General features: G+C 45.5%; 8 protein-coding genes across 8 annotated transcripts; 4 read left to right on the forward strand and 4 right to left on the reverse strand.

The window, feature by feature from the left end:
• Window positions 1-3423: 3423 nt before the first annotated feature.
• Window positions 3424-3903, reverse strand: N7529_005126 (uncharacterized protein; the record flags this gene model as incomplete). The annotated part of the gene is made up of 2 exons (XM_057240653.1): window positions 3424-3760; window positions 3866-3903. The coding sequence occupies 2 exons, from the start codon at window positions 3901-3903 to the stop codon at window positions 3424-3426; spliced, it is 375 nt and encodes a 124-aa protein (XP_057099948.1).
• A 35-nt stretch (window positions 3904-3938) lies between these two features.
• N7529_005127 (uncharacterized protein) lies at window positions 3939-4274 on the reverse strand (the record flags this gene model as incomplete). The annotated part of the gene is made up of 1 exon (XM_057240654.1): window positions 3939-4274. The coding sequence occupies one exon, from the start codon at window positions 4272-4274 to the stop codon at window positions 3939-3941; it is 336 nt and encodes a 111-aa protein (XP_057099949.1).
• Window positions 4275-5788: 1514 nt separating this feature from the next.
• On the forward strand, window positions 5789-7258 carry N7529_005128 (MFS transporter; the record flags this gene model as incomplete). Its single annotated transcript, XM_057240655.1, has 1 exon — window positions 5789-7258. The coding sequence occupies one exon, from the start codon at window positions 5789-5791 to the stop codon at window positions 7256-7258; it is 1470 nt and encodes a 489-aa protein (XP_057099950.1).
• Window positions 7259-8068: 810 nt separating this feature from the next.
• On the reverse strand, window positions 8069-9441 carry N7529_005129 (O-methyltransferase; the record flags this gene model as incomplete). The annotated part of the gene is made up of 3 exons (XM_057240656.1): window positions 8069-8578; window positions 8635-9150; window positions 9205-9441. The coding sequence occupies 3 exons, from the start codon at window positions 9439-9441 to the stop codon at window positions 8069-8071; spliced, it is 1263 nt and encodes a 420-aa protein (XP_057099951.1).
• A 1542-nt stretch (window positions 9442-10983) lies between these two features.
• N7529_005130 (putative FAD monooxygenase) lies at window positions 10984-13137 on the reverse strand (the record flags this gene model as incomplete). The annotated part of the gene is made up of 6 exons (XM_057240657.1): window positions 10984-11994; window positions 12041-12261; window positions 12315-12471; window positions 12543-12785; window positions 12848-13034; window positions 13085-13137. 6 exons carry the CDS (start codon window positions 13135-13137, stop codon window positions 10984-10986), a joined length of 1872 nt encoding a protein of 623 aa, XP_057099952.1.
• A 1326-nt stretch (window positions 13138-14463) lies between these two features.
• N7529_005131 (SDR family oxidoreductase) lies at window positions 14464-15628 on the forward strand (the record flags this gene model as incomplete). The annotated part of the gene is made up of 3 exons (XM_057240658.1): window positions 14464-14485; window positions 14552-14603; window positions 14665-15628. The coding sequence occupies 3 exons, from the start codon at window positions 14464-14466 to the stop codon at window positions 15626-15628; spliced, it is 1038 nt and encodes a 345-aa protein (XP_057099953.1).
• A 2054-nt stretch (window positions 15629-17682) lies between these two features.
• On the forward strand, window positions 17683-21126 carry N7529_005132 (uncharacterized protein; the record flags this gene model as incomplete). The annotated part of the gene is made up of 3 exons (XM_057240659.1): window positions 17683-18295; window positions 18515-19126; window positions 19175-21126. The coding sequence occupies 3 exons, from the start codon at window positions 17683-17685 to the stop codon at window positions 21124-21126; spliced, it is 3177 nt and encodes a 1058-aa protein (XP_057099954.1).
• Window positions 21127-21843: 717 nt separating this feature from the next.
• Window positions 21844-22854, forward strand: N7529_005133 (uncharacterized protein; the record flags this gene model as incomplete). Its single annotated transcript, XM_057240660.1, has 4 exons — window positions 21844-21894; window positions 21953-21981; window positions 22081-22597; window positions 22654-22854. The coding sequence occupies 4 exons, from the start codon at window positions 21844-21846 to the stop codon at window positions 22852-22854; spliced, it is 798 nt and encodes a 265-aa protein (XP_057099955.1).
• Between the last annotated feature and the right edge of the window lie 196 nt (window positions 22855-23050).

Here is a 23050-nt window from a genome sequence, read left to right on the forward strand (position 1 = left end):
ACTATTCCAGAAGCTACAACAAGATGTACGAGGTTGGGATTCTAACGAGTATCTTCCTCTATCTACGCTCGCTTGGTGTCAACAACAGCTTGCTGAAATTGGGGAGCAGCTAGCGGGGATACCATTTAACCCTGAAGATCCGGATCTCTGCTTTGTTGGGGACCAACAAGCACCATACCGAGCGGTGTACGAGGCATTACGGGAGCGAGCGTTTGCGCACTGGGATGCTGGTCGAGATCCAATACTCGACGTTTGTGCTAAGCCGATTGGTGCTGCTAATTGGCGGCCTAATGTCTCAGAGGAGATGTAATGTCTCGGCAGTAAGTGGTTGGTCATTATTATAATACTCATCTTTATTAACATTCCCTATTAATCAACTAAGGATATCTATAGATACGTTTTACATCGATCCTATAATGTCAGATATACCCTCTGCTGCTGCTATTGCTGCCTTCATTACCCAATGGCGGGAAATGAATACAGTAACGACTTCGCCAGCGACAGCGACAGCGACATCGACACCGACACCTATAGCGAGCGCACCTCTATCTTCGGCCCAGCTCACAAGCACACCATTTTCTACACTTCGCGGCGCAGTCAGTAGTACTAGGCTTGCATACGGGCAACACCAGCAAGCTACTCAACAAGTGGAGCGGGAGGTGTCATTCATTGTAGTGTTTTATCTACAAACAAGCCCAGATACCACAGAACTAATCCCAAATGGTATAGTATCGTGATCTAATATCGCGAACCCGCGGATACTAACTTAACCTTATTATACTAGCTACTACAACGATCCGGCTCCCTCCTTACGACCTCATCGGCGACATCGACCATTTAGTGCGGGAAAAGATACTCCCTGAGCTACCTGGGATCGTGACGTTTAAGGCCGAATACACAGACAAGTTCTATCTCGCTGACGCGATGATAACGGGTGCAGGAAAAAAGCTTCTTCCTAGGTGGGTTCCAGGAATCAAAGCAGATTTCCTTGGCACAGCGAAGCAATTTGTGGAAACTATTCGCACTGCGAAGTTACATATTGTTGTTGCGCGGTACGAAGGGCAAGTGTGGAATTGGCCGGATACCGAACTCATTACAAGACCCCCTCGGCCAGCGACACCGGCGCCAGCGACACCGGAGCTAGCGACAGCAGAGCCAGTGTTCAGAGTACCACCATTCATACCATCTTCACCAGCATCACCAGCATCACCAGCAAGAAGCGTCCACGTTATCAGAACAGTACGGAAGCGAGGTCGATCTCAAACACAGGAGTTAACTACTCCGCCACGTCGGAGCCAGCGGAGGAGGGTACGGAGGTGAATAAAAAAATGTGGTGGGACAACATGGGGGTGCGTGATGTTTTGTGTGGTAGGAATGGCTTCATCGCCAGGTCCTGCGGGTGCGTGACGTTTTGTATGGTAGGAATGGCTTCAATATTGCAAAATACGCAATTGTCAAATGAAAATATATTCAACGCCTGATTTTGGGAATAAATGCAGTTTTATGTAGTGGGAATAGCTTCAATATTATAAGATACGCAGTTTTGTCAGAAAAAAATTTCTTCAACGCCTGAATCTGGGGATAAATGCAGTTTTATGTAGTGGGAATAGCTTCATTTTATTGAACTTGAGCATTTGGGCAATTCTGGTACTTTGCTTAATAAGGCATTTGTTATAGTAATTCATGTATTTTAATTTCTGCCGGTCTAAAATAAGGCACCCACAGGCACCACCAGGCATCAATACCAGGTTTAAATTACATTTGACCCGAGGACCCTATGCACCTTGGTAATCGCCTGCATCACTGAGATTGGAGACATGATTTGGCCAAACATGTCGGTTTGGTCATCTATAATGAGATCGCTCTCATGCCATGAATCGATTCGGCCGATCAGGACCATTATTTTGGTATACGAAATCTCATTGGTTTTGCGTGAGATATTGAAGTTAATACCTTTAAATATCCTAAGGTCTATCACCTTAGCCCAAAATGATATGATTCTTGGGTTTGACTAGCTCTTGAGGCAAAGACTGTCAATGGACCATAATATGAGCTGCTACTGCGCTATTAAGAGTCGGACCCTATAAAACCACTATTTATTGAGAGGAGGAAGGTATCATGTCAAGTTTTAGTTGATAATTATTGAATGATTCCCCAATCGGTCCAATGGATGAAACAAAAGGACCGCCACTTGCCTCTCTGGAAGTAAGGGAGCCTGGCCTGCGTGAATTCAGTGAAATCGACTTCTGGGTGGCGGCATGGTTTTTGCCTAACCTTGCCAAGGTATTCAATAAATTTGCTCATGCAGAGATCAAGATCTGCTTCGATTTTATGCAGCCACAGAATCTCAATTCTATGTTTGCTTCTTGCCAACCAATTTAAATTTATGAGAAGAGTTTACACCGATATTGTAAATTGTCCAGACAGAGCAAAATATGCATTACACATCACACCGTCGATGTTTCTGTATGATTTGCTGAATGTGGCGCGGGTCAGTCATAGCGAGTCTTTTTGATTTCAGTCTCTGACTATAGCCATCATCCCTTGCTGTGAGGATCAAATGTTTCTTTTTTGCTTAAAGAAACGTAACATGTGCTGGTGAAAGACCAAGATTCAAGGTTTCTGAGAAGCCATCAAATCATTATTCTATCGTATAATTAGGTCATTGGAGCGATTCAAGTCTCCTCCAATGAGACAAACCCCATTCTTTCAGTGAACGCACATCCCCTTAGATTTTATTTGTTCTTGATGTTGCCTCGTCTCTAAAAATGCTGAACTCACGACAATAATTCAGAGAATATCTTACAATGTCAACGCTGTATCTGTTCGTAATTGTTTTCGGTACTCCTATATTACTAGCTAGGGTCAACCGAATTAGAAAAAAAAGATAATTTGCATCTATCAGATACAGTGGTTATACTGTGGACTTTACGGTGTAATCATGGTTCATGTTATGAAGAGATCAATGGAGTCTTCTCGATTTATTACATATGCCTGTACATGGTCCAGTATGACCAAAGGTATGGAATTATTCAATGCCGACGTGATCCAGCGTAGCCGACCCTTTGAGCCTCCTTTTGTACAGTCTATGCCTAAGCTTTAAGGCTATATAGGCCACTAGCTTGAAAACTTTTTGTGCTTCCAAAATGATGGATATTTTGATGGAGATCTACATTAGTCCGAATTACTGACTGAAACTATGGCAAGAGCTATCTTAGCTACATCGGAGAAAGGCATGATGTATTAGTTCAACTCCGCTTGTCTCAAAACTGTGTTTATTTCAGATGCTAAACTCGATAAAGAGATATTCTGCTTTTGCCCGAAGCAATCTTGAGGGAGATATTACCAGTTTATCCTACTTTCTAGTAAAGAATCCGCCAAAGCTGGTAACTAGTATATTACCAGTCATATGAGAGTTGCACCCTATGATATATCCACCTTTTGCTTTCTCACTCCGACAAACCAGGTCATGTAGCCAGTAGGAGAAGTGATCAGATCGTGTCCATGGACAAATGACCAATCATCCGAAGAAGCAGAGCAGCCGTTCACCAACGATAGGATCTCCTCGGGGGTACGAGTCCTAAGCGCGCTCACGTATCCATCATACAACACAATGAACGGGATCAGTGGAATAAGATACGTAAATATCATGTGGCCAGGCGATCTCCAAAAATAGAAAGGAGTGATTACCAAACTGAGCAGCGTAAACAGCGTAATGTTGGCCAGTGATACAAAGGTTCGCTCCTGAAGCTCAAATATCCTGCAGGAGTGTTAGCAACTTCCCTCAAACTCCCTTGATCATACCCAAGGGTCAGGCATTTGTGTTTTTCCAGAGAGATTGGTTGCAGGGGAGGTGATCCCTTACCCAAATCCATCAGCAGTATCCAATGTCTCGCGTAGCATTGAGGAGGCAAGTTCATCATTGAAATGGTGGAAGGCTAGATTGTATAGTCGAAATATCTTCCTGCCACCCCCGAGGCTAGTGAGGAAGGAGTATCCGTCGCATCAACTGGCTCTTCGACAAAGCTAAGATGGCTCCGGCCTATCACAGCCTTGGACCAGGCTGGAATATGAGGGTGGAGGTCTGTCAAAATGAACTTGACCGCCTTCTCTGCATGTGCGCCGTGGGACTGATCGAGTTTATCATTCCAAGTTTTTTCAATGAAGGCGGAAGGCCCGCCGGCACCAGCACAGAAGTCGACATATGTGTAGTCTCGAACTGCACTGGAAAGCGTGCGAGAGAGAATAGAGGCAACCCCGGCTGCTGGAGACATCGGCTGCAGCCCTTTCAGGTGAAAAGTCCAATATAAAGTCAGGAAATCCTGGAATTTGGCATGAAGGTATCGCGGTAACCTAAACCCCATCTCAGCACTTGTTAAATGTGCCCATTTTAGATTTTCCACATACCATCTCTGGTCTCCAATCTCATGAAATTGAATTCGACGACAAAAGGGGCTCATTTTATCTTTTGTTCCTCAAAGCGGCTAGTGAAAGAGAAAGATTTCTGGATGAATAAATGGTGTGCGTGTTTTTTGGGAGTCCCTGATGAACATGTTTATAATTATTCACAGACCCTATGACTAGGATCGGGATCCAGGTCAGTCGTATGTTAGATGTCTGCCTGTCTGGACTGTAAAGCTGTAAGGAGAGATGTGCATGTGTGCGCTGCATACTCCTTAGTGAAAAGTATAGATCGATGGGCCATTGAGCAGACCTATGCATCACTATAGAATTGAATTGTAAAGTCAATTCACCACCTAGGCATCGATCATAGAGTTTGTAAATAGTGGCCGACTTATCGGGGTTTGGCGGTGAACTTCATTTTCCTGAGGGTAAAAAATTGCTTTAGCTGATACCTAAATCTTGATAATAATTTAGCAAAGATGTGCTGTAGATGTGGACATCGAGAGAGATAATCTTCCGTGGACGTTCATCAGGTAGTAATAGAGCGTTAGTAAGAATTTACATTTATTTCAAAAATCTATTTTACATGTTCTCTGCAGATTCTAATACAACAGTTTTGTTACGGGACTAGTGCATAGAGAATATCTTATGTCTCTTAGTCTAATTTCCATACGGTAAGAAAAATGTGAAGTGACTATAATTAATTACACCATTCAGCTCACAGTTTGCACAGGCTAGTGAACGCTATACTCTTAAGGTTCATGGAAGTCCATATTAGGCCCATCTTGCGTAATGCTTATGCAGAATCGGTGTCAGATTATGATCATCAACACACTGATCTACAGTGCATAGCTGTGCATATAACTATCTGTCAAACGCATAGACAATCTTTACAAAACCTCCTTGCCTTTTTGTATAAAGGAGAGTATCATCAAGAATTTTTGCCGATAGCTAAACAGTGACAGAGAAATGACCATGATAAAATTGCTTGGTTAACAAGTTGGTCACATTGCATGATGCTAGGGGTTGTTGAAATTGAGGATTAATTGAATTATTTGTTTGGATGTAATTTGGTCGTTGCATTTTCTTATCATCACAATTATTTAACACCGTGATCCTCTTTTATCCGCTTATTGGGAGAAATGATGGAGAAATCTATGCACGGTATGGGATGCGAAGGGGTTTCTGTTGTTGTATGCAATGAATGCTAGCTTTAGTGATTTACTGTTCTCACCTATCGAACCATTTATTATCAGTTCTCCGTAGGGTTCTTCGGTAAATAGGGCAAGATATATGTCTACTGAGATTCGTGCAGTGTTGGCTCTGTTCTATTGTCAGGACTTGGAAGCACGACTTCTGCAATTTGAGCATTGTTTCATTCACGATGAGATCCGAGGACTACCATGATGATTGTTCAATTAGTTCACCAAGTAGAGCCTCGGGCTCTCTCCCCCTGCATCGTGAAATTCTCTTCATTGGCACAGCTTGTATGGTACAAGTTTTGACCCAAGGCGGATTTGGCCAAACGCTCTCTATTCCTCATATAATCGGTCAATCCTTCGGGACGGAGAATCAGCCGGGCGAATTAAGCTGGTTTACTTCGGCCTATGGCCTGACCATGGGCACATTCATTCTGATCGCTGGCCGCTTAGGCGACATGTTTGGCTACAAAAAGATGGTGGTTTTTGGGTTTCTATGGTTAGGGGCCTGGTCTCTCGTATGCGGTCTCGCGGTATTTTCGGGGCATGGGCTTTTTATCGTCGCGCGAGCATTTCAGGGAACTGGTTCTGCAATTCTGCTGCCGAATACCATTGCCCTACTAGGCTCCAACTATCCTCCGGGTCCACGAAAGAACCTCTTTTTCACATTGTTCGGTGCTGCTGCCCCCGCGGGCGGAGTCATAGGAGCTACTTTTGCAGCCCTATTTGGCCAATTGGTGTGGTGGCCCTGGGCGTTCTTCACACTCGCAATGGCCTGCACCTTTCTGGCTGTGATAAGCCTTATATCGATCCCTCCTGTAATCAAAAGCAACCACCGGCAGAGCTTTGATTTCTTGGGCGCCATGACCGGGATTGTCGGCCTGGTTTGTATCAACGTCGCGTGGAACCAGGCTCCGATTGTCGGATGGTCGGAAGTATATGTTTACATCCTCCTCATTATCGGGTTTCTTTTTCTTGTGGCTTTTGCCCTTGTCGAACTATATCAGGCCTCATTTCCTCTACTGCCGTTTAATATCCTCTCAGTCGATGTTGCGCTAGTTCTCATCTGTGTCGCCTGCGGGTGGGGGTCGTTCGGTATCTGGATATATTATACCTTCCAATTTCTCCTGGTTTTTCGAGATGTCACCCCGTTGCTCGGGGCTGCGCAATGCTGCCCTCCAGGAGTCCTCGGTCTCGGCATTGCTCTCACCACAAGCTACCTCCTTTCTCGAATGCGACCTGATTACGTAATTACAATTTCCATGGCTGCATTCACTATCGGAATGATTGTCACAATGACTGTACCTGTTCACCAGACATATTGGGGCCAAATCTTTCTTGGCATGATTATTGTGCCCTGGGGGGTGGATATGAGTTTCTCCGCAGGATCGATTATTATCTCTGGCCTAGTCTCACGGGAGCATCAGGGTATAGCTGGCTCACTGATAAGTACCGTGGCGAATTACAGCATGTCACTTGGACTGGGATTTGCAGGAACCGCGGCAAGTCAGGTCAACAGAAGAGGAAACACAAGTGACCAGGGCCTGCAGGGCTTCAGGGCAGCATGGTATGTTGGCTGTGGATTGGCGAGTCTGGGGCTTGCTGTGAGTATTATCAAAATGATTTTGGACCGAAGGCGCTCTGTGGGTAGATGATTGATGAAGAAGAAGAGAGACATGTATTTACTGTCGCGATGATAGAGCGGGAGAGAGGGCTACGGAAAGAGAGCCCTGCACGCAGGCGAGCCTCAGGCCGACATCAATACACGGGTAGCGCGTTTGTCAACTATCTCAGGTTGGAGTCAATTATTGTTTGAGCTTTGCTGAGATGAGAGAAATTGAAAGATCGATATACATAACTCAGATATTCAAAATTTGCAACTCAACAGCAATCCCCGAGATATACGCTCAGATATGTTCTTCTTCAAAATTTACTACATCGCGTCCTCAAGAGGAACAAGACGTAACTCGGTGGAAACAATGCTAGGTTAGTTTAAGGGCATGGCCTGCCACCCTATTGTGGTGTATTTTCCTTCTTATAATGTATCAAAGCATTCGAGACCTCCATTTGCTTTTATGCACACTTCTTGCGTCACAAAGCTGAACGTATGGAAACCCGCAGATGCAGGAAATACTGAGGTTTTGTCTAACATTTCATATTCATTTCCCGGGAGGCTGAGTTATCGAGATTGCCTCTGAGCTGTAAGCCTTATTGTATTTTTGGATTTGCGTTCGACATCCATAGAGGAACAAGTGTGTTATTATGATATGAACAAAATGATTACTTTAGTTGACGGAAATCTGACCCTAGATAAACATCCGGCGACGAGGAAGCCGGTTCATCAGTCATAATAGACAGCAGGAAGATCTACGGTCGGGTCTATGGGGTATTCGCATGCGCCGGCTCCAATCTAAGGTCTCCTCCTAAATTTAATAAACGAGGCCTTAGGCCATTTAGACGACAGGTCACTCTTGGTATATCCATGTCATTAAGCTAAGAATGCTTCCATCAGGGGTCTTGCAGCTTTCAAGCTTCAAGTTGGGTTCCACTGACTCCACCAGGTGAACAAACTGCTCCAAAGTTCGCTCCTTGCCAGCTAACAAAGTAAACATACCGATATCCAGCGAACGGGTACATTTTTCTAGGTATAGTGGGATTGAATCGGGCTCAGTCAGGATGGTATCCATCACCATCAGCCTGACACCAGTCCGCAAGACAGGCCGCAAATTTCTCAAAATCCGACGTGCATCTGCATCAGACCAGTCGTGAAGAATTCGTCTCAAAAAATAGGCATCTGCCGTAGTGGGCTGGGGCGAAAAAAAATCGTGCTCTACAAATTCCACCTGAGCTTGAGCCAGGACGCTCGGGGATTTGTTCGAGTCTTTAATGACTTGTGCCGAATCTTGCACTATGCACTTCAGGTGAGGATATTGCTTTGCAATGGCGAAAGAAGCATTCCCCGAGGATCCTCCAACCTGGCGTAATATTAGAACAATTGGTTCATCGATATTTCAGGGGAAATCATGCTCACATCCACGAGGGTTCCAATTTGGTTCCAGTCAAATGCACGAAGAATATGATTTAGCGAATACATCGGTGCCCTACACTGAGTGACCATGAGATCATAGAAATAAGATCGGAACGAGTCCTCTTTCTCCAAAAGACTCCACATTGTCGGTCGACCTTGATGATTTTGGTATGCCAGTCCAAGAGGAGTCTTATCGCGTTGCTCGCCCATAGGGTCAATCTGTAGCGATCGCTGGAATTCCATAGCACATTTGAGCTCAACATTGAGACACCACTGCAGAGCCCCGCCGGCCTGTGGGTTTCGGACAAAGACCGAGGACATTGAGTTGTGCTTCACATGCCCTGAACCATCCTCAGCGAAGTACCCGGTTGTCATGGCGAATCGAATCAGCCGAGTAAGAAGAGTTGGAGAAATGCCAATCTCTCCCGCTAGCTTTTCATATGAAGCTGAACCTCCTAATGGTATTTTGTAAGGCACACCTAGGCCAATCAGCGCTTTCAAGGTGCCCATCTCAAAAATCTATGAAATGCTCGGTATTAGACAGTAATTTCTTTTTGGGATTATAGATTTTACCTTCGAATGATAGTCTATCAAACGCTCGGTTGGAGTCTTGGCCAGTCGCAGGATAGTTTCGGCTGTCGAAATCACATTTAACCGAGCAGAGGATCCTTCGGGACTCAACCGAGACAAGTCATGGGATGAGTTCTCATCACTCAGGGATATATCCTTATATCCAGCAAATTCTAGCTCCTGCTCTAGGCAATCGATCGCTGTATTTAGAGTCAAACGAAGATCATGGAAAAATGCCATATTCTTCTTTAGCGTCACCCAAGCTTCGGGCACACTGGTACTGGATGGAGTGAGAGGACATCAAGGCAGAAATTCCGTTTCATTTGTATCCTCGGTACATCTGGAAACAGAGCATGGCGCGGAGCCCGGACCTATGATGACTCAGGACGTGGACAGATGTCACCTAAAAGCGGTGATATGCAATGCCTATCCTAGAGATCATAACTATACCGTCGGTCAATCTGTCAAATGACCTGTCGAGTCGCACATTGATCCAAAGTATATATTACCCTTGCTTCCCGCTGGGGAGATCACGAGAGACCCGGATTGTCGATATTTCGAACTCTTGCAGATGTTAACTAGAATGTCTGTCCCAATAATGGCGCAATCCTAGTTTGATCTTGTCACGCATGAGCGTGTGACTGTACCTCAAAAGTACCAAATCGCGCCCATAATTAATCAATTTACCAATTCAAATTCATGGCTTGCTGATCATGGTCAGTCTACGTATAGTCTCAGAGAAATTATAGGGACCAGGGTGCCTCACCACAGAACGAGCTATGCAAAACTTTGTAGATCTTGGGTTACAAATATTTCAGAGGAATTGTACACTTATACTGGGGAATGATTGCTATTGTGCTAAAAAGGGATTAGAAAGCCTAGATCTTTGTCAAATCGCTGAGTCGAGTTGATAAGCGATCGCGATACACTGCTGTCGAGGGTTCATGCACTCTGTAAGGGTTTATATGCGACCACGGAAAGTCACGAATTATACGCAGCGGTTTTTATTGTGTTATTGAAATCTTTGAAAAATGGAAAATGCAACCAAAAATTGCTTTCAGTCCTTTCAACGCTTACCCTCAGTGTACATCTCTCACAAAAGTTGGTCGGTGGTGCATAACCTTGTCGGTTTAGTTTGATAAAGATTATTTCAATATCGCATTTCCATTCTAGGAAGAACTGCAACTCAGTTTCTATTGGACTAGAATTCGTCAAACGTGTTTTGTTCATGATTATACATTGAAATTGGGGACTCAACCGGCTCTTGCCTTACGCAAGACTTATAGTACAAAGAAGAATTTCGCTAATTGTGGGATGAGGATATCCTAGATACCCAGGAGTTGAAGTTTTTTTATTATGAAGAGATGGATTAGTTGTGCGTTTGAACTACCTGTCGGTTATTTCATCAATATATTTTTCAAATTATTGGAGACTATCCCTTCTTTACATGCACTAAACCTGTAATTATTATCTTTCTCCTATCTTTCACCTCAGTGATTGTATGTATACCAACTTGTCAGTGTTCTAAAACTGCATCTATGCAATGGAATCTACATCTATACGATGGAATCTACTCGACACTGTGGTTTTCAGTGTTGCATAAATCATCTTCTTCCTGCCAGTAGATATTTGGCACTCAAATTACTGACAAGAAGGCATCCAGCCTCATAACGCAAGACCCAATATTTGGAGATAATTGTGGATCTAGATATAACCTTTAGCCAACATAATAGCCTAGCTCTCCACACCCAAAAATGTTGTCAACGTTCAGAGTAATCATGTCTATACTTTGGGCCCCGAGAATTCGTGGAAAAAAGCATCCAGTTGATCCGTATCTTCTAGATCTCCAATGAAAGCGACATGCTGGTCCGGGCGTAGGAGTATCATACAGCCCTGAGGGCCAATACCATATCTCTGGTAAGCATTACCAGAAATTTGCCGGTCACCCTGACGATCCACAAAGACTTTTGTGTAGTCATAGCCTTTCGCTGGGTCAAATGGTCTGAAGATGGCCGGGGTGTCCATCCATTCAAACGTTTTGAATGCGGTGTGTACAAGATAAATCCCGATAGTTCCAACCAAACTCTCTTGTGTCCACCGATTTAGACGGCTTATTAATGACCATGGTTGGGAGAGTTTCTTGGATAAATGCTTCAAACGGGTCATCTGAGCTTTGCTCGCAATATCGCCCCCAAATACGACGAGGTGCCATTGGCCTGTGCTGAGGAGTTGCTCTTGCAGATGCCAGGGACGAGAGTCACTTTGACATATCACAATTTCACTTGGTAGCCTGCGCCCAAGGTTGACGTGTTGAGCAAGATAGGGTTTGCTATGAGGAAGCGAGGTGTTCTCTAGGCAGAGTGTTTTATGAGTTGCCTGAACTCCTGCAGAGGTCACTAGAAGGCCGGGTGCATAGGTAACCCCCAGCCCAGATTCCGAGGAATTCTCTTCGGCAAGGGTAGAAACCAGATCGTTGAATTTGGGGGTAATTAGCGTAGTTGTCTCAGGCAATGAGCATACCCCCTGACACATTCGCCGGTCAAAGGAAATTAGTCTCTCTGCCACTGGCAGACGCTCTTCTTGGTATGTCTGCAGGATCCGTGGGATTGCCTTGCCTTTCAAAACAAGAGCTAGCTTCCACCCAAGATTGTACGAATCCTGTATGCTGACATTCATGCCTTGGCCAGCCTTTGGAGAATGAGTATGGAGGGAATCGCCTGCGAGAAAGATTCTATCATGCATTGAGAAAGTACGACAAATTCGTCTTCCGACCTGAATCGGAAGTATGAGCCCCTGGACACATGATAATATTGACTGTAGGGAGGATCTGGGGACTTACACGGTAAACAGTTGACCATTCAATTTGGGTCGAGGCAAAAGTGTATGGGTGAAGTATCTCTGTCAGAATACCAACCAGCAGCGATTGGTTATGGTTCTCTTTCAACTTCGTAGCAACTGCTGTGGGGAGCTGAATGTAAAATCGAACTATCATTCGCTCCCGAGGTATTATCATGATATTCCCTCGAAGGGACTTGATGATGCATCGCTTCCGGACATCGGCTGTCGATCAGTTAGTATAGTCACTTATACAAGTGCTGGATATAAGAACATACGAAAGTCTGTGATAGGTAAGCAGTCGATGACCCCCCAGCAATCCTCATCTGAATCGGTCTCTCCTTCAAGCGTCAATCCTAGATTTTTTCGAACCCAGCTATGAGCACCGTCGCACCCGATCAAGTATTTTGCTCGCACCTGGGTTAAGATTGGCCCCTATGTTAATTAGAATGAGGCACGAAAAGTTCATGCGCATATTTCAGGTCCCATACCTCCACATCTGGCACATCACATGTTTTGAGATCGACTTGGACAGGGTAGGCACTCATATCATCCGGGCTTGCTGAGTCGACATTCAGTGAGAATGGAGCCATGCCCCACTTAATCTCAATGTTTTGATGACGTTGTAAAAGCCCCAGAAAGTGCTGTTCCACCCTCCCCTGTCCCAATGTAACCTCTTGATATCTGGACAATCCATTACTGTGATTGATCGAGACATTATTCCTGCGGATTCTGCCGTCGAATTGGTCCTATCGTTTGCTTATCAGAGGCCAGGCCCTTATGCCTAAATTCATAGCGGTGTATGCCTTACCCAAAGACAAACTTCAATAGTCCTATTTGCCTCTGTCCAAATGGCTGCACCAATTCCAAAACTGTCCAATATCTCAAGTGTCCTACTTTCTAACCCATCGGCATGTCCTGCCTTGGTGTGTGACAGTTTTCTCTCAATAACCAAGGTTTTGATTCCAGTCTGAGCCATCCAAGTGGCGGCCATCAACCTGAACGTATGTCAGTCACAAATCAAAGGAGTATTGTGCTTGAATATTACCCAGATGGACCTGCGCCAACTATGATAACATCAAACGTCTCAGGAGAGGCCATAGTAAGCTTGAAAAGGGAGTCAAGAGGTGCCAATTTGCGCCAGATTGAAGCGGGCGTCTCTAGTATTCTGTGCAGGAAGCTTCTCGTGGTATGGTGGAAAGGGTGAAGCAGCGGAAAGCAAAAATATATTTCATTGCTAAAGCTTAGCTACACATGTGACTACTGCAATTTGCCAGGTGCATCTTTGACTTCTGGTTCTGATAGCGTTCATTACCCAATTTTTGACGAGCTCTCCTACCTCAAGGTTGTGCCAGTATCTTTTGAATTATCCAATGCCCAAATCTTGATCTAGCTGACTGCAAGAGAATTTTCTGCAGATCAGAGAACATATACAATTGGCTTCGACTTAATCTCAACCCCCTTACTGAGAGACGCCGACTTAAATATAACAATCGGTGAAGGTAATTAAATAATTCAGGTGCAGCCCGGATCTTTGGAGGCTACGCCCTCGTACATCTCCTCCGGAGCAGCTGACCCAGCAATGATTGATACATTCTTTATGCGGATGGAAATAACAGAGCTTGGTCCGTTACCAGATAGACCTTGAAATAAAACGGAGGTCCTTTGCGGCGTGCAGATAGAAGCAGCAAACTCAGAAAGTCAGTGCAGGTGCAGCCCGACTAAAGACTCGATTTAATTCATTCCATTGCGCCATGTACTCAGAGCTTCTTGAACTAAATTCTCAACTTATCGGCTATTCCCAGATGAAAACATCATAGAATAAAAGGGATGGGGGGGGGGGGGGAGTTCCTCGAATTTGGTCAGCTTCAAATCTACAAATCCACAAAAATTATGAATAAAGTCTTTTAATAAGGCGTTCTATTACCCAATATAGTTTATCTGTAATTACTAGTATCTGCAACTGCGATCGCCTATCGAGCCACAGAGATAGACTTAGTTACAAAGGGTAATTAAAATGGTAACTTCACAGGCTCGCTCGCGCACATTTCAATAAATTCAAATTTGAGAAAATCGTATTTAATAAACTCATTAATTACAGAACCATACAAAGCCCTAATGCATAGCGTGCATATATATAGCATTAGGTTCTCGATCCCTAAAGCAAGATGTTAGCATATGTGAGGTGCCAATTGTGATAAATCTCTGCATTGAATCGCGTTGGAGACCATATCCCTGGGTATCTAAGGTATTGAGGGCTGAAAATACCTTTTAGCTGGGCAACCAAGCTTGTGTCTTTATATGCCTTCCTGTATCTTCTCACGAATTCTATTCATTTTGGATCATAACTATCAACCTGCACTATCTCTTTCATAAGGGATCACCAAATTTCATCAAGAGGAACAGTCTATTAAGGAACTCTACATCATGGCAAAAGTCTTTCTGACTGGTAAGTCCAACAGATTTGACTTGTGATAATATTGGTAAAAAAATAGCTAAACCCACTTCTTCGCAGGTGGCACTGGATTTGTTGGAGCTCATATTCTCCATGAACTTCTTGTCTATGGGTATGTACCTTCCATTGTATCACCTTCTAGGGCCATTTCCTAAAATCTCGATTTTGTTCAGCTATACCGTTGTGGCAGCTGTTCGCTCTAGTTGGAAAGGTCAAAGGCTAGAGCAGAGATACACCGACGAGTTAGGAGACAGGCTGTCTACAGTGGTTGTTGAAGACATCTCTAAGGAAGGCGCCTTTGATGAAGCCGTTCAGACATTTCCGTTTGACTTCGTCATCCACGTGGCCAGTCCTTTCTATTTGTTCCCGAAGAACCCCGAAGAAGATATGCTGAAGCCCGCCATCAGTGGTACGCTTGGTCTTCTTCAGTCCGTGAAGACCTATGCCCCTTCAGTTAACAGGGTAATTGTGACTTCCTCTTTCGCCGCCATGGAGAACCCGACCTCCCATCCTCCCGTCTATTCCGAGGAGTGCTGGAACCCTATAACCTACGAGCAAGCGTTGGACCCGTCACTGGCCTACTTTGGAAGCAAGAAATTGGCCGAAAAGGCTGCATGGGCCTTCATGTTGGAGGAGAAACCCTCATTCACTCTAACCACTATCTGCCCCCCGCTGATTTACGGACCTGTGATGCACCACCTTGATACCTTGAATGACATCAATACGTCAAACGAATTCATTCGCGATGTAATACTCGGAAAGTTCCAAGAGCACATCCCACCGACTCCTCTATATCTGTGGGTTGATGTTCGTGATGTCGCCCATGTCCACATTCAAGCACTCGATGCCGCTGGTGCGGAGAGTGAGAGGTTCCTGGTAGTTGCGGGGCACTGTGATAATAAGGCGATTATTGATGTGATCCGCGAGGAGTTTCCTCAGCTTGCGCCAATTTTACCGCCCAAAATATTGCCAGGTGATTTGCCACTGAATGTCTACCAGTATGATGACACGAAGGTGACCAAAATTTTGGGCCTGAGGTATCACAGCCTGCGAGATAGCATTAAAGCTACTGTTGCAACACTCCTAGACAAAGGCGACGGATTAGAAAAGGTCGTACGGCCAAGATGCTTGATCTAATGAAGATGTTTGAGATTTCAAGTAATGATACATGCTATACACAACGTATATACACCGTATTTATAGGACAGTTGGAGAATAATGCTCAAAGTAGATCATTCCGGAGACCTAGCCGGGCCCTGATTCGCCTACGCGCGCCGGGCCGAGTCCAATACACCACCACAACCAATCATATCGCCAGATTAAACGTCAATTTCGCAAATTTAACTGCTAAAGACATCTAGCCGACGGTCACACTTCCTTCTATCGGTCGCACATATTTAAGCCCCAAAGGAAGCAAAGGATGCTATTGATAACTTCGCACATCCTTACGGCTATGCTTTTATATCAACTCGGTCAGGAATTATAAAGAAAAGGATAAAGAAGATGGTATAGTTCATCTATGATCGTGGCCGGTATTTTAGACCAGGGGATCGGTCTCCTCTTGAGAAGCGACCTAATACTAATACTGTTAGTTATGGATGCCCCTTTTCTATGACTCTTCGTCTATATCTATTTAAAGGAATTAAGTATTTGGATTGAATATCCAAACAAGGAATGTTCTTAATGACGCACTTACCAAAAACGCACTTACAAAAAAGACGACTTCTGATGACCGATCAGGTCATCATACCAGAGTTTCCATTATATACCACCAAGATCCAACGGACCGGTATCCGAGATATACCCTAGTATGGCTTATCTATTATAGGTAGTTACGTTATATAAAAGTGTTTATGTTTAAGTGGCGTCTGAATGCACCAGGAAATATAAAGACTCGACAAGCAAGAGGTTCACACGAAACGGGGCTCGAATGTAACTCGGCGTAGTCGACCAAGAGCAAGAAGGCCTCACCGAAAGCACTTTAAGGAACAGAGAGGAAGGAATAGCGAGCAGACGGTCTGGAATCGCACACAGTCGACGGAGAAACAGGGGGTGGCGGAGCCCGGCGATGCAAATCATAGCAAAAATGCCTCACATGGGTAAGCAGAGAAAAGTAGCAAAACGTCGACTAGATATACAGGCATTGCAGTTAGGCGCCCTGCTCATCAATTACTTTTGATTGCTTACAGGATGGATCGAAATCAGTTTCACCACTTGCAAACAGAGATTCTTTCTCAACCCTATTCTGAAAGACGCTATGCCTATTACAGTTACTCTACTCCTGTTCTTAGCGGTGTTTCAGTACACTTGTAAATAACCGTATAAAAATCGCTTGCTCAGCCTTGCTCACCCCTCTGCTTAATGAGCAGATGAAATTTATGTAGAACAATATGTCCGGGACATGCTAGGTGTAGAAATGGACGTGACCTACTGATCTCGCATTTCTGGCAGCTTGGTGAAGCTAATTAAAAGCTGCCGACCTCAAATTTTGGCGATTGAAGGACCGCAGCTTCCTGCACTAGCTCGACCAAAGCCACAACAAATTCATGAGCATGTATTGCTTATACCGTACATTTGAGATCACTGACGCCGGTGAGTGGAAAACTGTGAAATAGGTTCTGGCATGCTGCGCGTCTTCTAGGCGTGGAAAGCTGCTATCCTATCAATTGGTTTTTGTACCGTTTTTGTACCGTCGCGCGCGTTACCGCCTCTTAAGTGATTGGCCCTTGCAGATATTTTAGAAGACTACCTCGTTGCCATGCAGATCGCTTGCGCCCCGAATTACATTCTGTTAACAGCACCCTAACGTCAGTCCGACCGTCTACACTATGGTCTAGATGTATCTAAATTAAGATCCAACATTCTTTCATGTGAGATTACCATATGACTGGCCAAGTCTGAGATAGTCCGGATTCTTTTGCTTCTGCCTCCGCCTCAGGTGTGATTAGGGCATGCAGGATCTATAATTAATGAACTAATGCACAATCAATCACATCTGAGAATTAGCTATTGACACGTGGATCTTTGAAGGCGCCTAGTCGTTCTGATCATATGCAGGGGAAGATGCATCGCGTACGAAGTTCTTCCTCTCCCTCTGCCAACTATCCGGGTACTATCCGGGATATAACTTTTCACTGAAATACTCGAGGTATACTCAAGTATCAAGTCGTTTGTCGTGATACTCTATCACGATGGCAGAAGTGATTGGCATAATTAACGGAATTATTGCCCTCGTCGAGACTTCGATCAAAATCTACGACAGCGCTCGGAAGGACATCAAATTATCCAAGAATTTTAAAGCTGTTCGATACCGTCTTCCGATCATTTTGGATACCCTCGCAGTGTGCAAAAGCAGCCTTGAACCGAGAAAAGCCTCAATCCCCGAAGACGTGTGTGAAGCCCTGGAGAAGACTCTTGAGGGTTGTGAGGCAAAAGCCTCGAATCTAAGAGGGATATTTGAGAAGATTATACCCGGTGAAAGCGACACATGGAGGAACCGTTATTCAAAAGTCCTTAGCAGATACGGTAAAGGAAACAAAGTCGAAGAGCTTATGCTTGGTCTCGCTGAAGAAGTTCAACTCATTGTCAACCACGATGCGGTGAGCTCTGCCAGCCAGAAGCAAAATTTTGAGCTTGATGATATCATTCGAGAAATGAAGTCTGTCATCTCCTCGGGAAAAGATGAAGACAAAGTTACCATGAATTTCAATACCGGGGGCGGGGCACAGGCAAACTACATAAATCCCGGTCGTGGACAGCAAATCAACAATAGTGGATCTGTTGGAACGCTAAACATCAATTCTGGTAAGGAGCGGACTTGATCGCGATTTCATCTCCTGATTGCATGTGCGAGAACAAAGGCGAAATTGGCCCTGGGCAAATTTGCTTTTCACATTTTTGCGAGAAACTCGCTATTGCTAGTTCAATATCCAAGCTACCTATGCCTTTGATGCATCCCGGCTTCTACTTGTACCCAAACATGCACATCCAGAATGTAAATAGCACTGCTGACTTCTAATGTAGTTTTTCAGAAGCAGAAAGAAGATTTTAGTTTTTGCGGACCCGTTGGTCTCCAAATTGGCCAAGCACCATATATCGCTCCAGGACTTTTCGTTGGTCGTGGCTCCGAGCTTGAGCAAATCAGAGAGCTTTTGCAACCCGCCCTAGGTGCTCACAAGCAACAGCGTCTTGTTCTTGGAGGAAAGGGTGGTATCGGCAAAACCCAGCTTGCTATTGCTTATGCAGAGTCGCGATCTGAATCATATACCTCGGTGTTTTGGTTGAATGCATCGTCCGAAGCTGCACTCCAAAAAAGTTTCCTGTCAATCGCCCGCCTCATTTTTGATATCCAGGATCCCCTGCTTTTGGAGAACAAGGATGTCATCGTGCGTGTACAACGCTGGTTATCAGATCCCCTAAATACTGGATGGTTGTTGATATTCGATAACTATGACGACCCGAACCTGTTTGACATTAACGTCTACTATCCACCTGCATCTCAAGGGTCTATTTTAGTCACCACCCGGTGCCAAGATCAGATTGAAGGAACTATTATGCATGTAAAACCTCTTCAGAATACCAGAGATGGCCTAACCATTTTACAAACCCGATCGGAAAGAGACAATGTTCAGTCAGGTAGGACACCCGCGCATTAATTAAGAACAAACTGACAGCCGCTATAAGATGTCTACGCAACAAGGCTCGCAGAGCGACTTGCTGGTCTCCCGCTTGCTTTAGCAACTGCTGGGACATATCTTAAGCATAGTACTTTTTCATTTGAACGCTACCTATGTGAATACGAGAAACGCTGGGATATCGGCCCCACTCAACTGCAAGAGTATCGTGAACGTACACTTTACACCACCTGGGATCTGTCATACTCTCGCCTAAAAGCCCACTACGCAGACGCGGCAGAACTACTCAGATTATTGGCCTACTTCGACAACCAGAATCTTTGGTATGAGCTTTTTCACGACGGAATTACCGAAGCATGGCCTACGTGGCTTCATAAATTGCGATCCTGCTTTGGTGAAAAGAAGCCTCGGTTTAAGCGTTTCCACAGCAGAATCATCGAAGGATCCCCTAAGTGGCTTTCTCAGTTGCTCAAGGACGACGTATCATTCCAGAGAGTCATGAGGACCTTGACCGAGTATTACTTCCTCGAAGTCCACCCAGCATCAACATCATGGAGTATGCATAATTGTGTGCATGACTGGACACTAGCTACACTCAATGAGGAAATTGACCTTAGCTACTACTGGTATGCTTTTGATTGCATCGATGCGAGTATCAGTGGGGTTGATATAGAATCGTTTGGTCGCATTGCCTTTTCGCGCTCAGCTGGTCATGCAACACGACTAGTGCAACAGCGGTTCCTCGAATCTAACATGATTTCCAATGGAACGTTTGATCAGCTGCGTAAGACAACACGTATTGCAAACTTGCTTCAAGATCAGATCCAACTTGCCGCTGCCGAGCAGATGTACACGCGGGCGCTCACAGGGTACGAGAAAGCGCTTGGACCAGAACACACTTCAACCCTTCTCGTTGTTAACAATCTCGGGAATCTATATAGTCACCAAGGCATACTAGATCAAGCCGAGCGTATGTACACGCGGGCGCTGGCAGGGTACGAGAAAGCGCTCGGACCCCAACACACTTCGACGCTTGACGCCGTTGGCAACCTCGGGATTCTATATAGTAAACAAGACAAGCTAGAGCAGGCCGAGCAAATGTACGCGCGGGCGCTCGCTGGGTACGAGAAAGCGCTCGGAACGGAACACACTTTAACCCTACGCACTGTCAACAATCTCGGGACTCTATATAGCCAACAAGGCAAGCTAGAGCATGCTGAGCAGATGTACGCGCGGGCGATCGGTGGGTATGAGAAAGCGCTTGGACCGGAACACACCTCAACTGTTCTCGTTGTTAATAATCTCGGGAATCTATATAGCCAACAATGCAAGCTAGAGCAGGCCGAGAAAATGTACACGCGGGCGCTCGCAGGGTACGAGAAAGCGCTCGGACCGGAACACATCTCAACCCTACGCACTATCAACGATCTTGGAACTCTATATAGCCAACAAGGCAGGCTAGAACAGACCGAGCAGATGTACGCGCGGGCGCTCGCTGGGTATGAGAAAGCGCTTGGACCGGAACACATTTCAACCCTACGCACTGTTAACGATCTTGGGACTCTATATAGACAACAAGGCAGGCTAGAGCAGGCCGAGCAGATGTACGCGCGGGTGCTCGGTGGGTACGAGAAAGCATTAGGGCCGGAAAACCCTTTAACGCTTGACGCTATTCACTCTTTCGGGTATCTCTATAGCCACCAAAATAAGCTAGAGGACTCCGAGCGGATGTACATGCGGGCGCTCGCAGGGTACGAGAAAGCGCTTGGATCGGAACACACTTCAACCCTTCTCGCTGTCAACAATCTCGGGTATCTGTATAGCCAACAAGGCAAGCTAGAGCAGGCCGAGCAAATGTACACACGGGCGCTCGCAGGATACGAGAAAGCACTTGGACTGAAACATACTTCAACCCTACGCACTGTCTACAATCTCGGGAATCTGTATAGCCAACAAGGCAAGCTAGAGCAAGCCGAGCAGATGTTTGTGCTTGTCCGCTAGAAGACAGGAAAATATGTATCGTGAATATGAACTTTCAACGATGGTGACATCCTATACAGGACTGTTCGAGATCAGAGTCACCATTCAACATTGATGATTGGACAGCCTTATTGTTTGTAGACTTTCGAAAAGGAGTACAGGAATTAATTGGCTCTAATTGTGGTGTTCGGTTCAACGAGAGAAGGAGTAAGGCGTGATTATATCCAGGGGACGGCTTCCAACCAGAACGACTATAGACACGCCCAGCTTGCTAACCGAAAACTGCGAGCGGACTCGAAGCGGCGATGCTTTCTCGAGAATCCACAAACACTCATCCATCTCATCGTATTGACAAGACCAATAGAAGCATGTATAGGGTCGCAGTGAGACTAGACAAATTCCTGGGAGAGCATGGTAAATGCAGTCATAATAGAACAGGCGCTTCCGAGATGGGCATTATCCTTCCCAGAACCTTTTTCCGGAATCCTGGGAGCTGTTCAGATCCTGAAAGGTGCCACTATATTCCTAGGGGCAATCTTGGCTGCGGCGCAGAGCTTTTGCAGCCTGGTCCGACAGTAAAATGGTGCTGATTCGTTAGAAAAGTCCTTCGAATGCAAACCCCGCCTATGTCATCCACCACCTCGCCTCACACTTCACGCGTTCATTCTTCTTCCTCATGAGTCAGTAGTTCTCTTCAATTAAGCATCGCTTGGAAAGATCTGACCACGTGCTAAAACGATGCCCTTCAAGATCGATACAACTACCCTCCTCTACATCGTGTTTATTGTAGTAAGACACAGAAAATCCGGCCTGGCGATGAAATCTGTTGACAAATTTCCCTTTCTAGGGAGGGGCCATCTCCTTGATCCTAGGAGCGTGAGTTATCGCGCTCTTCAGCCCATCTCTAGTTAGCCTTTATTAGAAGGCTAGCATGTATAAAGGGGAATAGTGACTAACAGACCTCTCACGAATCAGGATGTCTTGGGCTCGCACCGCCGCACTGCTTCTTCCCTTACCGACATGGGTCCCAGCCATCGCTACACTCATATCCCCCATCACAATACTCACACTGATAGCCACGCGAATCTTGTTCCCACGGTTGAACAATGAGGCGCCTCGCAATTATCGATGGACCACAACATTTGGTATACTGAATCAGATTCAAACCATCATTTCGACCATCGTGGCCACAGTAGCACTTGCGTACCTCTTCCCTGACAGGATTCTCTCATGTAACCTAGATCAACAATGGCAGGTGTTCTTCCAGTCGAAGAATTCGCACGCTATCCGCTCAATCCAAGATGAGTTCCGATGCTGCGGTCTTAGAAGTCTTCACGACAGGGCATGGCCTTTCAAGGATCGGAACCACGGGGACAACGCGTGTGAGCTGCAGCTGCGATATCAGAGGAGTTGCTTCACTCCTTGGAGAGAGAACCAGCAGAAAACTTCTTGGATGATCTTTGCGGCGGCTGTTTTTGTTTTCGCGGCTAAGGTAGGTTCACACTGAGGTTTGTGGTGTAGTGGCTGATATTCTGTAACTTTGCACAGATCGCTTTCGTTCGGCTTTCCCGCCATCAAACGAGTTGGATGAGCGCACAATCTACCAGCAGGAGGCCTGATTACCAGCGTATTTCACCCCCAGGGGTACAGGACGAAGGTGACAACGAGAACGATGTCCCCGAGGAGACGCGGAGGACATTTTTACCCCAGTCGAGCACCGAGTATAGAAACAACTGGGAGGTAGACTAAGGAGGAGAAAGGTAATCAGCGCGAATCCTTGGCCTACGTTCTGGTTGAGAGAAAAGTGGGCGGGTGGCCGGTGGAAAAGCAGCTGGAAAATCAGCTGGAAAATCAGCCTGTGTATTACTCTAGTGAGGTCGAGCCAGAATAGGAAGCAGAGGCGGATTGGATTTGAGTGCAGAAATGGAAGGATCGATTTGAAGAA

Source organism: Penicillium soppii (assembly GCF_028829465.1).
Source record: "Penicillium soppii strain IBT 18220 chromosome Unknown utg000004l, whole genome shotgun sequence".
NCBI lineage: Eukaryota > Fungi > Ascomycota > Eurotiomycetes > Eurotiales > Aspergillaceae > Penicillium > Penicillium soppii.